The 11,856-nt window shown below is 52.6% G+C and overlaps 1 protein-coding gene across 4 annotated transcripts in view; it reads right to left on the reverse strand.

Annotated features, from left to right (window-relative positions):
* RGS3 (regulator of G protein signaling 3) overlaps positions 1–11,856 on the reverse strand; it is a 162,238-nt gene that overhangs the window by 71,517 nt on the left and 78,865 nt on the right. For all 4 annotated transcript variants that reach the window (XM_027105131.1, XM_027105132.1, XM_027105133.1 and 1 more), the window contains 2 exons: positions 9,406–9,489; positions 4,026–4,137 (listed from right to left, as the gene is read on the reverse strand). In XM_027105131.1, coding sequence (XP_026960932.1) covers positions 4,026–4,137; positions 9,406–9,489 — 196 coding nt within the window. The remainder of the gene's footprint in view (positions 1–4,025; positions 4,138–9,405; positions 9,490–11,856) is intronic.

The raw sequence follows: 11,856 nt of genomic DNA on the forward strand, positions 1-11,856 counted from the left end.
ACTGCACACCTTCACTGAAATCTGCTCCCCGTCATGGCCTTGTGCTGGCAGCACTATGGGAGGAGGACAGAATGGGGGCAGCGCTCAGCATGGCTCAGAGCCTCATAAAGAAGGACAGCAAGGCTCAGGAGCCAAGGGTGCCTGTAAGGAGCTGCAGCTGCAGAAAAGGAGGCTGCAGCGTGGCTGACCCAGGAGAGAAACCTCAGCTCCGCCGGAAATCCTTCCAAAACACTGGACTGGGCTCTGGACTTTCCAGAGCGTGGAAACGGGGGCAGGTGTAAAGGAAAAGGGACAGTGAGGCAGCACACATTCGGGCTTTCCATCCAACACTCCAACCACTTTCACCATTTTGAAATTTAACAAGGAGCCATTTGGTTCCTGGGTGAACCCTCTTTCCCATCAAGGAATGTGGGCCATGGACCATGGGCTATGCAAGGGTGATCCCCAGTCATGGGCTGGGGGGAGCCCAGAGGTGGCTTCCCGGCCCAAGTCTGGCCCCTCTGCCATTTTCCCAGAGCCCTCTCAGGCCTGGTCTGAGATCCCCAAATCCACCAGTTACCAAGTCCTCCCCACCTGTGAGACAGGCCAGGAGGGCTGTTGTCCCCGTTTTCCAGATGCAGAAACTGAGGCCCAGGGAAGGAAAACAACTTGCAGAAGGCATGCAGTGGGCAAGTGACAGAGCTGAGACTTGAACCCAGGACTGCCTGCCTCCAAAGCCTGTGCTCTGACCACTATGTCACACTTCTGTCCCTCTCCCGGTTTACTCATCTGTCATTTCACCTGGCCATGCACTCCGGAGGTGGGAATGTATGTGTGTCTCTTCCTCTGCTCTCACCCTGGCGGCCAGCACTGAGGTGGGCTCTGAGTAGGTGCTCAGAATATGTCAACCGACTAAATTTAACTCCAAGTGTACCAGCAGCCTGGACCTAAGCAGCTGAGTTTCCAAGATGGGGCGCCTGGGCTCCTCAGGGTGGATGGTGAACCCAAGAATCAGCTGGACATTTCCAGGCCATCCTGAGAGACCACAGCAGGTCAGGAAGACACACTGTGGGTGGGATACTGGCCACCCGGGAGGCAGAAACACAAAGAACAGCAAAGCCAGTGGGCGGCAGAGGCAGGAAGAGACCACAATGGGCCCCGGCTGACCGGAGATGTCCCAGTTGTTAGCGCCAGCTCTCCGCCTGTTCCCATTACACTGCCATTCAGCCTTGCTGAAGCTCGGGGGAAGCTGGGCAGGAGGAAGGCGGGCAAGGTTTAAGTGGCCACCAGCCGGGAGCCCTGAGGGAGGAGTGCACCCCAGCCCCCAAGCTGAGGCCATGCTTCCCATCTCCCTTGGGTCCTACACTCATTCACCCAACAAACAGTCATTGGGCATCCACGATACTCTGTGCCCATGCCCAGCCCTGGGAGTAGGCTTGGCCAGCAGAGCCAAGCACGCATCAGGCATGTCACACAAGGGAGTCCTTGGTCCCTGGGTGGGGCAGATCCTCCTCGGCCAGGGAACTGCCCTCGCCAGCCCCAGCCTGCAGGAAAGGCTGGGTGTGCTCCTTGTTCACCATCTTCTCTGCCTCAAACTGAACTTTCCGCACATGTTGATTTGAAAGAGACAAGAAACCTTAGGAGTCATGAGCGATGTTAATCAGAGACCATCCTGCCAAGAGGAGCTCCAGCTGAGGCCCCAAATGCATCTCTTAAAAGCCTCGCTCAGGCCAGTGCTGCTGCAGCGAGTCTCTGGGGGTGTGGGGAGGCGGGCAGGAGTGCGGGCGCCAGGACTCAGGACACCGGGTCCTGCGGCTCCAACTCCGACAGCTGGAGAGGTGGCCACCGGACTTCTGCAAACCCTGGGACCCCCAAGGCTGCCTCAGGGAGTGGGGCAAGGGCTCCCCACAAGTGCCTGAAAAGACATCTAAGCATTGGAATGTGCACCTTGAGTGCTCAGTGTCTCTGAGCCATTGCCTTCGCTCCCAGCAGCTCCCTGGCTCCATGGAAAGCCACACTCGCTGTGTTTGCTGACTGACACTGCTGGAGAAAGGCAAGACAGTTCGCACCAGAACAATGGCCCGGCCAGCCAGGACAGGCGCGCGCGCGCACACACACACACACACACCCCCTCATGTGCCAACCCAATAGGCTCCAAGGGCTGTGGTCATCTCTCCTGAGCAGTGCTGGTCTTGGCCACCCACAGTCTCCAGCCCCAGGAGGCCATGCCCGCACAGGCTGGCGCTCACATGCAACCTGGCACGCGGGCGGTTTCTCTGCCACGCCCCAAGGCCTCACGCCACCCACCCTGACCAGCCGCCACCCAGGGGAGGATGGTGCTTACCCTGCCTCTCACTTCAAGCCTTAGGTTGGGGCCTCCAGGAGGGGAAGCTCCAACCAATTCCCAGCGGGCTCCCCGCACCCGGGCTAGGGGTGGGGACCAGACAAGTGAGCACTGTCCAGCTTCTCAGAGCAACCTCGGGGTCCATGTGGGCACGTCAGGTCTGGGAGGGAACACGCTGGACTGCCCAAGCCTGGCTTCACAGTCAGAAAAACCACAGCCCAGAAAAGGGAGAAAGGAGCAGCTGAAGCCACACCACACGTCAGCAGCAAAGCCGGCCCAGGGCCTCACGCCCCCAGCTACTGCCCTCGGCTCTTCCTCTGCCCTGTGGCTCCCAACCCGCACCCAACGCTCAGCCAGTTTGAAAGCCCTCTTCCCCCTCCCTCCTTTCCGCAGGAGGCTGAGCTGCCCAGGGTCCTGGGCTTGCAGGCCCCAGACTTGTATGATGAGCCTGACTTGTGTGATGGTTCTAATCAATCAGCCTGTATTACCAAGCACAGCCCCCCACCAGCACCCCTCAAATCTGACTGGGTCCTAGATAGTGGGAGCTGGGGGTGGGCAGGCGTGTGAGTGCATGTGTGTGCAGAGGGGTGGGAGGGACGGGAGAATGGTTGTGTAGGGGAAGCTGGGCGTGAGGGACAGAGAGAGGGGCAGGGCAGCAGGGAAGCCAAGGGCAGAGTCACTGTAGCTCTCACCCACCCCGCTCCCGCAGGTAATGGGGGGCTCCTTGGAATGCCAGGATCTCAGCTGAACTTGCTCAGAGGGCTGTTCCTCCCCATGACCTTGGTCTGGCCCAGCCCACCCTGTAGGAGAGGCTGGCCCCAAGCAAGGTGACTTGCTTTTTCCCCTCAGTGGCTGCAGTGGGCAGTGGGCAGGAGAAAGCCAGAGGCAGAGAAGGAGAAGTTGTAAGCGACTTCCTGTGGGGTTGCGAGAATGGAGGTTCTCACACGCCCTGGGTTTCTAAGGAGGAAGAACAGCGGGGGCACCGAGCACGCAGGCCGGGTTTGCAAACAGGCAGGAAGTTTTCCTGGAGCAAAACCCGTCAAAACAGAATTCTTTCACTGGGTAATATTTTCCTCCCTGCCCCTGTCACCCATGCTCAAACAGGTCTGGTGTTGTTTTCATAATCTGGGAGAGGAAATTGAGCCCCTTTCAGCAGAGACCTCAGGCGCCAAACCAAACCACTCGACAGATACTCCCGCTGGTTTCCCATTCCCGAGTGGAGGGGAGGGCACCGTGGCAAGTGTGGGGTAGAGACTCACTTCACCCTCCCACGTGCTCATGTCCCGGATGTGTTGCCTGGGCACACAGTGTGGGCCAGCCATTTTGCATAAATGACCTAATTTAATCTTCACAAAAACCTTCTGAGATACTATTGGTGTCCTCACTTACGCATGAGGAAACAGGCTCAGAGAGGTTGAGGAACTTGCCTGAGGTCACACAGGTAGTGAGGGGCAGAGCCAAGATTTGAACACAGGTCTGTCTGAAGCCAGCGCTTTTCCCACTCCACTCCCAAGCCTCCCTGAGACCTCACTGGAGCAGAAGCCTCCCAGCAAAGCTCAGGGTGTACAGGGGCCTGCCAGCCTAGACTGGAACGCCAGTGTCTGAGAACCAGACCTAGGGGCACACAGCCCATCCGTGCTGCCCAGAGCAGGCCTCAGAGAGAGTGCAGAGGGAGCCCAGGGCATCTCGGGCATGCACTCACCTTCCTGCAGCTTCACGCTCTGGAGGTAGAGGGGGTTCCTCAGGACGTTGCAGCGGCCTGGCTCATCCTCCTTGGTGAAGAGCAGCAGGTCAGAGTAGGCAAACAGCGTCACCTGCACAGGGAGAGAGCAAACAGAGCTCGCTGTTCTGCTGTCCCAGAGGCCAGAAGCCACAGCCTCCCCTGGGAGTCCAGGTAACGCGTCTCCATCATCTCGGGCATAACCAGGAGCAGATGCTCAGCATGGCCTAAGCCAAGGGCCGAGACCTGACCTGCAGTCAAGGCTACCCTTTTGCTACTCCTCACAGTAGGAAAAAATAACAGAACAAAAATCAGCCCTCATCCTCATTCTCCATGCCTCCTGACGGCCTCTGCCAGCCTCTCAACAGCCCGACACCCCACAGGCCCACCTCTCTGACCAAACGCCTCTGGAATCTCCAGCCCAGTGCCCTTGGCTTGGAGCCAGCCTTGAGCTGCAGGACGTGCCACATTTGCTTGCATTCTCCTCTAAATGTCCGGCTGAAAGAGCACTGGGCTTGGAGTCAGAAGTCGAGGCACCTGTCCCACTAAGTAGCCATGAAAACTTGGTTAAGTCTGCTGAATCCCTTCTGCCTCAGTTTTTTTTCATCTGTGCAAACGGGGGGGAACGTCCCTGCCCAGCTCCCTACAGGCTTCTTTCACAAGGTCTGTGTAGACAGTGAATTTGAAGTATCATGCAATGTGAGTATCCTTACCAAATTCCTTGTAGATAATTTTAACTGCGTTCATGCACAGTCAGTTCAAGAAAAAGCCAGTTACTTATGCTCCAACACAGACAAGCACAGAACTTTTATCTCTTTCATACACTAGCTGCTCCAAAAATAAAGGAGAAAGATATTTTTAGACATTATAGGTAAACCATCAGGCATGCTCAGCATATTTTTATGCTAAAAAAAAATCCACTTGATCCTCTAATGCCAGTAAAGATTACACTGGTCTTTGTTTTGTAAATCCTGCGGTGGCCTTTAGTCAAAAGCAATAAAAACCCTATTTCAGATTCTCCGAAGAAAACAAAATATTATTAATTTTGTGGAATTCCCTTTGAGGTGTCAAAATCTGACATTTCATCTCATCTGGGGTAAGAAGAGTCCGCTGGAAGGTTGGCATGCACTACGCAGGGCCACAGTGTGTGCTGGATTGTTGACGAAGTTTAAAAAGCCAACGTGTTGACATTTAGCTGCCAGACTGTTGAAGATGACCTAACAACTCCACCTCTATGACTCTAGCCTATAGAAATACTTACAAGGACATACAAATATGAACATGTAGGGATGTTCTCAGCATTACAAAATTTTGTAATTTTAAAAAAGAACATAAACACCCATTAAGAGAGGATGGATAAACTAAATTATGCTACCTTCATGTGGGAGAATTTTATGCAACTATTGAAAGAAGAAAGTAGAGCCATGTGGGCAGACATGGAAATCTGTCCATCATAAATCAAAACAGGGCAATGTCCAAAAAATAGCTAGCGTATAATCCAACTTCGTAAAACCAAACTGTAAACCTGTCTGTATTTATGCATTTTTTAACGTCTAAAATACTCATCACAGTCTTCACTGTGGGGAATGGGACTTGACTTTATACGTTTCTGTTTAATTTGCATTAGTTTGCAATGAGAATCTGTTACTTTTATAATTTAAAAATACATAAATGTTTTTCAAAGGACTACGTGGCACACAGAGGTTTGAGGGAATCTGGGCCACAGAGACGGTAGGGGGCATTCTTGAGCAGGAGGCATTCAGGGGCTCTGGCTTATCTAACGGGGACCAAACACAAGGGCTCCTGAACCCTGGGCTGGAAGGCATCCTGGCAGTGACTCTCTCCAAACCCCTTCCCGTCACAGCCCTGACCCAACATAGTCCACAGAAGCCTCCATTTACTGAGCACTTACTTTCTGCTCAGTGGATCCTCACTTGTAACTAACATCATTGCCCTCATGTATAGGTGAGGACCCTACAGCACCGAGAGGTTAAGTGACCTGTCCAAGGCTACACAGCCAGAGACCATTGCCCAGGTCTGGATGACCGCAAAGCTCTCACAATATGGTGAGGTAGCAATGTGCCTACAGTTGTCCTGTCCCTGAATGTGAAAGAATCCAAGCAGGGACTAAAAAAGAGGCACAAAGGAGACAGAAACATGAAGTTAAGGGAAGGGAAGAAAATGATCTCAGAGTTCAGAAGGAGTTTAGGGGTTGGTTGTCTGAGGAGAAGACTTCAACGTCCAGTGAGTGGAAAGGAGAAAGCTCTACACTAGGCAAGCACAAGACAAACCCTCAGGGTCCCCTGACCCACTCAGTGGAAACCAGGAAGTGGTCTCTGGACCCACAGGGAAGCTGGCAGGGGAAGGGTCAGAGGAGATAGTCTGTCAGGAGCCTAAAAATTCAAAGAACAACGCAGGCCCAGAGAGGGCTGCATGGATGGCAAGTGGAGAAGAGGTACCAGCAAGGTGAGAAAAGACCCAGGTCGCTGCTCTGGCCCAGATTCCCAGAGCTGAGAATGTGGTCTAGACAGGAAGTGATTAAGGCCTGAACGAAGAATTTCCCCAAAAGCCGGGTCAGGGAAAGGACAGAGCTGCTGCACAGCGGGAGACAGGGCAGAGAGGCGAGGGTGCCAGAGGAGGGCAGGTGGGCCCCTCTCCCGTCTCACCAGCACCCTGCAGGCCTTGCTCCCCGCAGAGCCACAGCAGCCTGCAGTGCAGTGACGCCCATCTCCACAGCCCAGTTACCTTCTGCTTCCCACAGCAGGCCCTGGGGGCCGCCAGCTGTCTTCCCCACACTTGTTCCAAGGACACATCTGTTTTCCCAAAGGCTCAAGAGTCGAGGAATCGCTTGGTTAGGAAATCCTTGAGACTTGAAGCACCACTAATCCCACGTGGGGAGGAATCTTGCCTGAGGGCAGGGTTTGCAGCAAAGGCCTTGGTGACCCAGCAAACGGTAAACTTAATGAGTCAGTGTGTAAAGTGAGGGCGTGCCTGTCTTGTGCCCCATAGGACTCCTAGAACCTCCAGCACAGGGCCTGGCTCCATCGTAGATGCTCAGTAACCATTCTTTGAATGTAGAAATGAGTCTGTACCAAAACGCTGATTTGATCTCAGGGCACGTTAATCAAGTTGGTGACTTCCGGGAGGGCGTGTGATGAGGGCAGTTCACGGTGTGGGATTGGATCAGCTCACGGAGCATGCCCAGAGAAGAGAAGGGACACCAAGCCAAGGGGGAACATTCCATGAACAAAGATTTCTGTCGAGCAACTTTCTACAATTTAGGGCTCTCTGGTAATAGAACCACTGCCGGGAGGGCTCCCTCAGCAGACTCAAGAAGAGGCTGGATGGAGAACGGTCAGCTGGAAAGTTACAGGGAAGCAATTAGAATGGACGGCGCCTGAGGGCCCAGCCACGATGCGATGCGATTCTCTGAACTTCGCCAAACCCCTCTTGCATTGGTTTATATTTTTGGCCTGAATAACATGACAGGCTACTAACAGCCACATATTTGCTTCCTATCATATTTCAAGAAAAAGAAATGTATTATTTTTCCTTGTGTTCAAATCATTTCTTTCAACCGTCAAAAGGGGTCTCTTAGTTCTAGGGCTCCAAAGGCCCACTAGGCAAAGAGCTTTTGGACAGATTTTAACTATCATCAGGCCCTGGCTTCAGCTTATGTTTGTTAGTTTGTTTTTAAACAAACACACCAGAGCCAGCATGGGATCCTGGAAAGAACTGCTGAGCCAGAGAGATCCCAAGTGCTAATCATGGCTCCATCTCTTAGGAGTCTTGAGACCCTCAGGTCCTAGTAAATCTCACTCGAGCCTCAGTTTCCTCATCTACTGAGTAGGGGCAAACGTGCCTCTCCTCGGGAAGCTGTGAGAGTTAACTGGGATCAAGAATGCAAAACTTGCACAGTGAGGATAAATAAGAAGTGCTCAAGGTTTGCAGGTTTAATGGTAAGTGAGTAGGGGAAGAAAAGAGCACACTGAGACATATGAATGTACCCCACAGTGGCTGCCATTCCTAACCGCCTCCTTCTGAGTCTTGTGGGTTTATAGCCACACACCTCAGTTTCTGACCTTTGGCTACCTGACTGAGCTCCACCACACACCTATTCACCAAGCATAGCTCCAAAGGACTTCTCGTTCCTAAAACCCAAATCCCCCGCAACAGATGAAGTTTTACTCCCACAGAGGCAATTCAGAAGTTATGCCAAGGTTCTTAAGAAAGTTCCTGAAGAGGAGGTCCAGAAATGTGGTAAGCAACGCCAGTGTGGTAGAAATAATCCTGCAGTCTCCCCAGGGAGCGCCCCTGAAAGACAACGCTCATTTGGAAAATATGAGTTCTGGTCTGCTTGTTGCACAAACAAAACAAAAGCAGCCCGCTTTAGTCACGACTACACAAAATGTCCCGGAATGCTGAGGCTGAAAGGGCCCTTAGAGATCAGCTGACCTCAGACCCTGCCCTTGCTGCCTCAAACACACACACACCCCACTGTTCCGATGGGGAGACTGAGGAAGAAGGAAGAAGTTGTAAGTGAACCAGCCGCGGAGCAAGAGCTGGCTACATGCCTTCTGCCTCCAAGTTTCCTGATCTTTCCACCACCCCGAGCTGTCCCTCAACCCAGCCAAGCCACACTGCCAGCTCTGAATCAGGGCCCGATTGGAGGCAAGCCCCCTACCTTCTCCTCAAGGCTCCCAGGTAGCCCAGTCAGACCCCAGAGCTCCAACTTCTGTTCCCAAGTAGATTTAAACTCATGAGACTGAGCCGGAACCTGGCCAGCTCTGGGGATGGTGTGGGCGAGTGAAATCCCCCCAGTTAGAGATAAGCCGGGGCCAGCTCCCAGGAAAAGCAGCATGACCTACACACCCAGGTCTCTGTTGGCAGAGCTAGAGCCCAAAGAGAGATCACAGACTTATCCCTCAGAAGAAGATTTTGGATTTGGGTTAATATACACCCAAAAACCCAGGTAACGGGTGCTCTTCTAAAATTCTCTTTGGCTAACAGCTTTATCTTCTCACCCACAAAGTCATTCATCACAGCTGGGGTGAAATGCCATCTCTCCTGCTCCTTAGAGGAAGATGGGAGAAACAGTGGAACGTCATTAGGTGTTGGGAAAACTCTGTAACCATCAAAGATGCACTCTATGGCTTTGAGAGGTGGCAAGTTCCCTATCACTGGGAATATACCAACAAAAGCTGGGTAGCCATTTGGTAAAGAGGGCATGGAGGCCTTTTCCGGTCTTTTCTACCCCAATTGTACAATTCTGAGACCATCAGGAAGAGAGGAAAGTTAGGGGCCTGGAGGATGGCCGATGAAGCCCACCAGAAACCCCACCCGGGAAATGTGAGTGTCTTACCTCGGCAGCCTTGTTTCTCCCCTCATACAGCAGCAGCTCCTCCGACAACAGGAGGGTCCGGGCAGGGTTACAGAGATCTAAAGGCTGAAAACAAAGAGGACAGTTCAAAGAGGCCTGGTGGCAATGAGGGGGAGAGGGAGGGGGAGGGGAGGGGGAGGGGAGGGGAGGGGAAAGGGGAGGGAAGGGAGGGGAGGAGAGGTGAAAGGAAGGGGAGGGGAGGGGGAGGGGAGGGGAGGGAGGGGAGGGGAGGGGGAGGGAAGGGATTGGAGGGGGAGGGGAGGGAGGGGAGGGGAGGGGGAGGGAGGGGAGGGGAGGGGAGGGGAAGGGGAGGGGGAGGCAGCCTGCCAAAGCCAGCCACAGAAGACTGAAGACCGCTAGCCCTGCCCCAACACCCCAAGAGCCCACACACCCCCTCATACACAGACAGAAACAGAAAGACAGAGACGCTCATCCTGGGCAGAACTGCTGCTGCTACCTTCCCCACCCGCCCTCACACACCAGCTGCAGGAAGTCCAACCACATGGTCGGCCTTTGCCATCCTCCCCGCCCCCGACCCTACCACCCGAGCCCGCCCCAGCTCCCCCACTGCACCGAGCTCCTGGGCGCTCCCGGCCCCCACATTCCCCCATCTGTCCTGTTCATGCTGTCAGGCCCAGGCTCTCAGGACGCCTCTGGCGGTATCCTGAGAGCCTCATGCCGGATTTGGTCACCTGAGTCCCTTCAAGGCCAGGCCAGTCCCTGCTCTACATTCATAACACACTTGAGTTAACTGAGTCCTTCTCAGCTGTCAGTTCCCAGGGACCAAGTCTCAGCCAAACCTCTCACCCCAGCACATGACCCTGCCCCATACCCACGGTGGAGCCCTGCCCCCGCACAGCCTGAAGAAACCTCCCTCAGCCCTGGACTACCCAGCAGGGCTTATCCTCGTGAGTGCACATTTATAACATGGCTTCTGGGCACCTGACACCAAGCAAGGTGCTGGAAGAAAGATAACGAAACAAATGTCAACTACTCACAACAACCAAGATGGATCTTACAAGTAACGTGAGGCAAAAGAAGCAAGGCCCAAAAGAAGATATGAGATATGGTTTCATTAAGCAATATTCAAAAAGAAGTCATTTAGGAAAGCACATATAGGTGGTAAAACTAAAGAAAAGCTAGGAAATGATTATCATAAAGTCATGCTAGTGGGTATGTCTCAGGGGGAGGGGGCATCGTAATCAGGAGGAGAGATGCGCAGCCTCTGGAGTGGTGGCAATGGTCTAGTCCTTTCTCTTAGTCGATATCCGCTTTATAATTACCCGTTAAACTCTGCATTTAAGTGTTATGCCATTTTTGGTTTATATATTTTACAACTCAAAAGTTTTTTATAACTTTTAAAAACTAATTTTTAATTTTTTTTGTAAGAATTTAAAAATGAAAAATAAGTCCCGTGGATTCCAAGACCTTTGTGGTTACATCCCGAGAAAGAGAAGAGACCAAGAGAAAGGCAAAGGGCAGACCCTGCCCACAGAGTTGTCTGGGGAGAGGCGCATCACCTGCCAGAGTTGCGTTGTGAGCGTCCTATAAAAGTATGAGTTCTAAGGTCCACTGGCCAGTGACAGGCCCGGAATGGGTCGCCAGGGAGACCAGAGAAGGCAGGCATGGTCAGAAATGAAGCTCTTGGGGCCATGTCCCCTCTAGGTTGCTGATGAGAGGATAAACTAAGAGTGTCTCTGGAAAGCAATTTGTCAAAATACGCATCAAGAGCCTTTAAGATGTTTATGACATAGCCCAGTCATTTCGCTTCTTGGAATCTCCCCCAAGGAAAATAATCCGAGAGGCAATTCACGCATGAGGATCTTCATCACAGAGTTATTTACAACAGCAAAAGAGTAGACATAACACAAGTGTCTGAACAGAATAGAGAACTGCTTAAATAAATATGGTACATCCACATAGTAGTGTCCAATCGCTACAAGACACAGTCTCAAAGAATATTTAATGATGTAGGAAATGTTCATGCTGCAATTCTTGTTTAAAAAAGGCAACAGGATATAAAACGTACAATAAGGTCTGTCTGGGTTTTTTTTTAAATATGTATATGCACAGGAAAGATATCTAAATGCTCACATTGGTTATATCTGGGTGATAGAATAAATAAAGGTTTGGAAATGGGGAGGAAGAGAAGGAAAAAGAGAGAAAAGCAGGGGAAGGGAGATCTAAATAATCTCAGGCCACCAGCTAGTACTGGCCAGACATGTTTGCTAAGATGTCTGATGGGCAGACAAGATGCCAGACCTCGAGGCTCTCTCCCTTGGTCATCTCCAAACAACAAAGCACTAGAGGAGCCAGGAAGCAGAACCCTCAGCACACAGGCCCTGTGACAATACAACCAGCAGCTGTAGCGTGTCTGCAATGGCCCCAGCGAAAGGGGAGGGGAGGGGGAGGGGGAAGGGGAGGGGAGTGGGG

This window comes from Aethalodelphis obliquidens, unplaced genomic scaffold (assembly GCF_003676395.1).
Source record: "Aethalodelphis obliquidens isolate GAN/ISIS:26980383/991018 unplaced genomic scaffold, ASM367639v1 scaffold7, whole genome shotgun sequence".
In the NCBI taxonomy this organism is placed as follows: domain Eukaryota; kingdom Metazoa; phylum Chordata; class Mammalia; order Artiodactyla; family Delphinidae; genus Aethalodelphis; species Aethalodelphis obliquidens.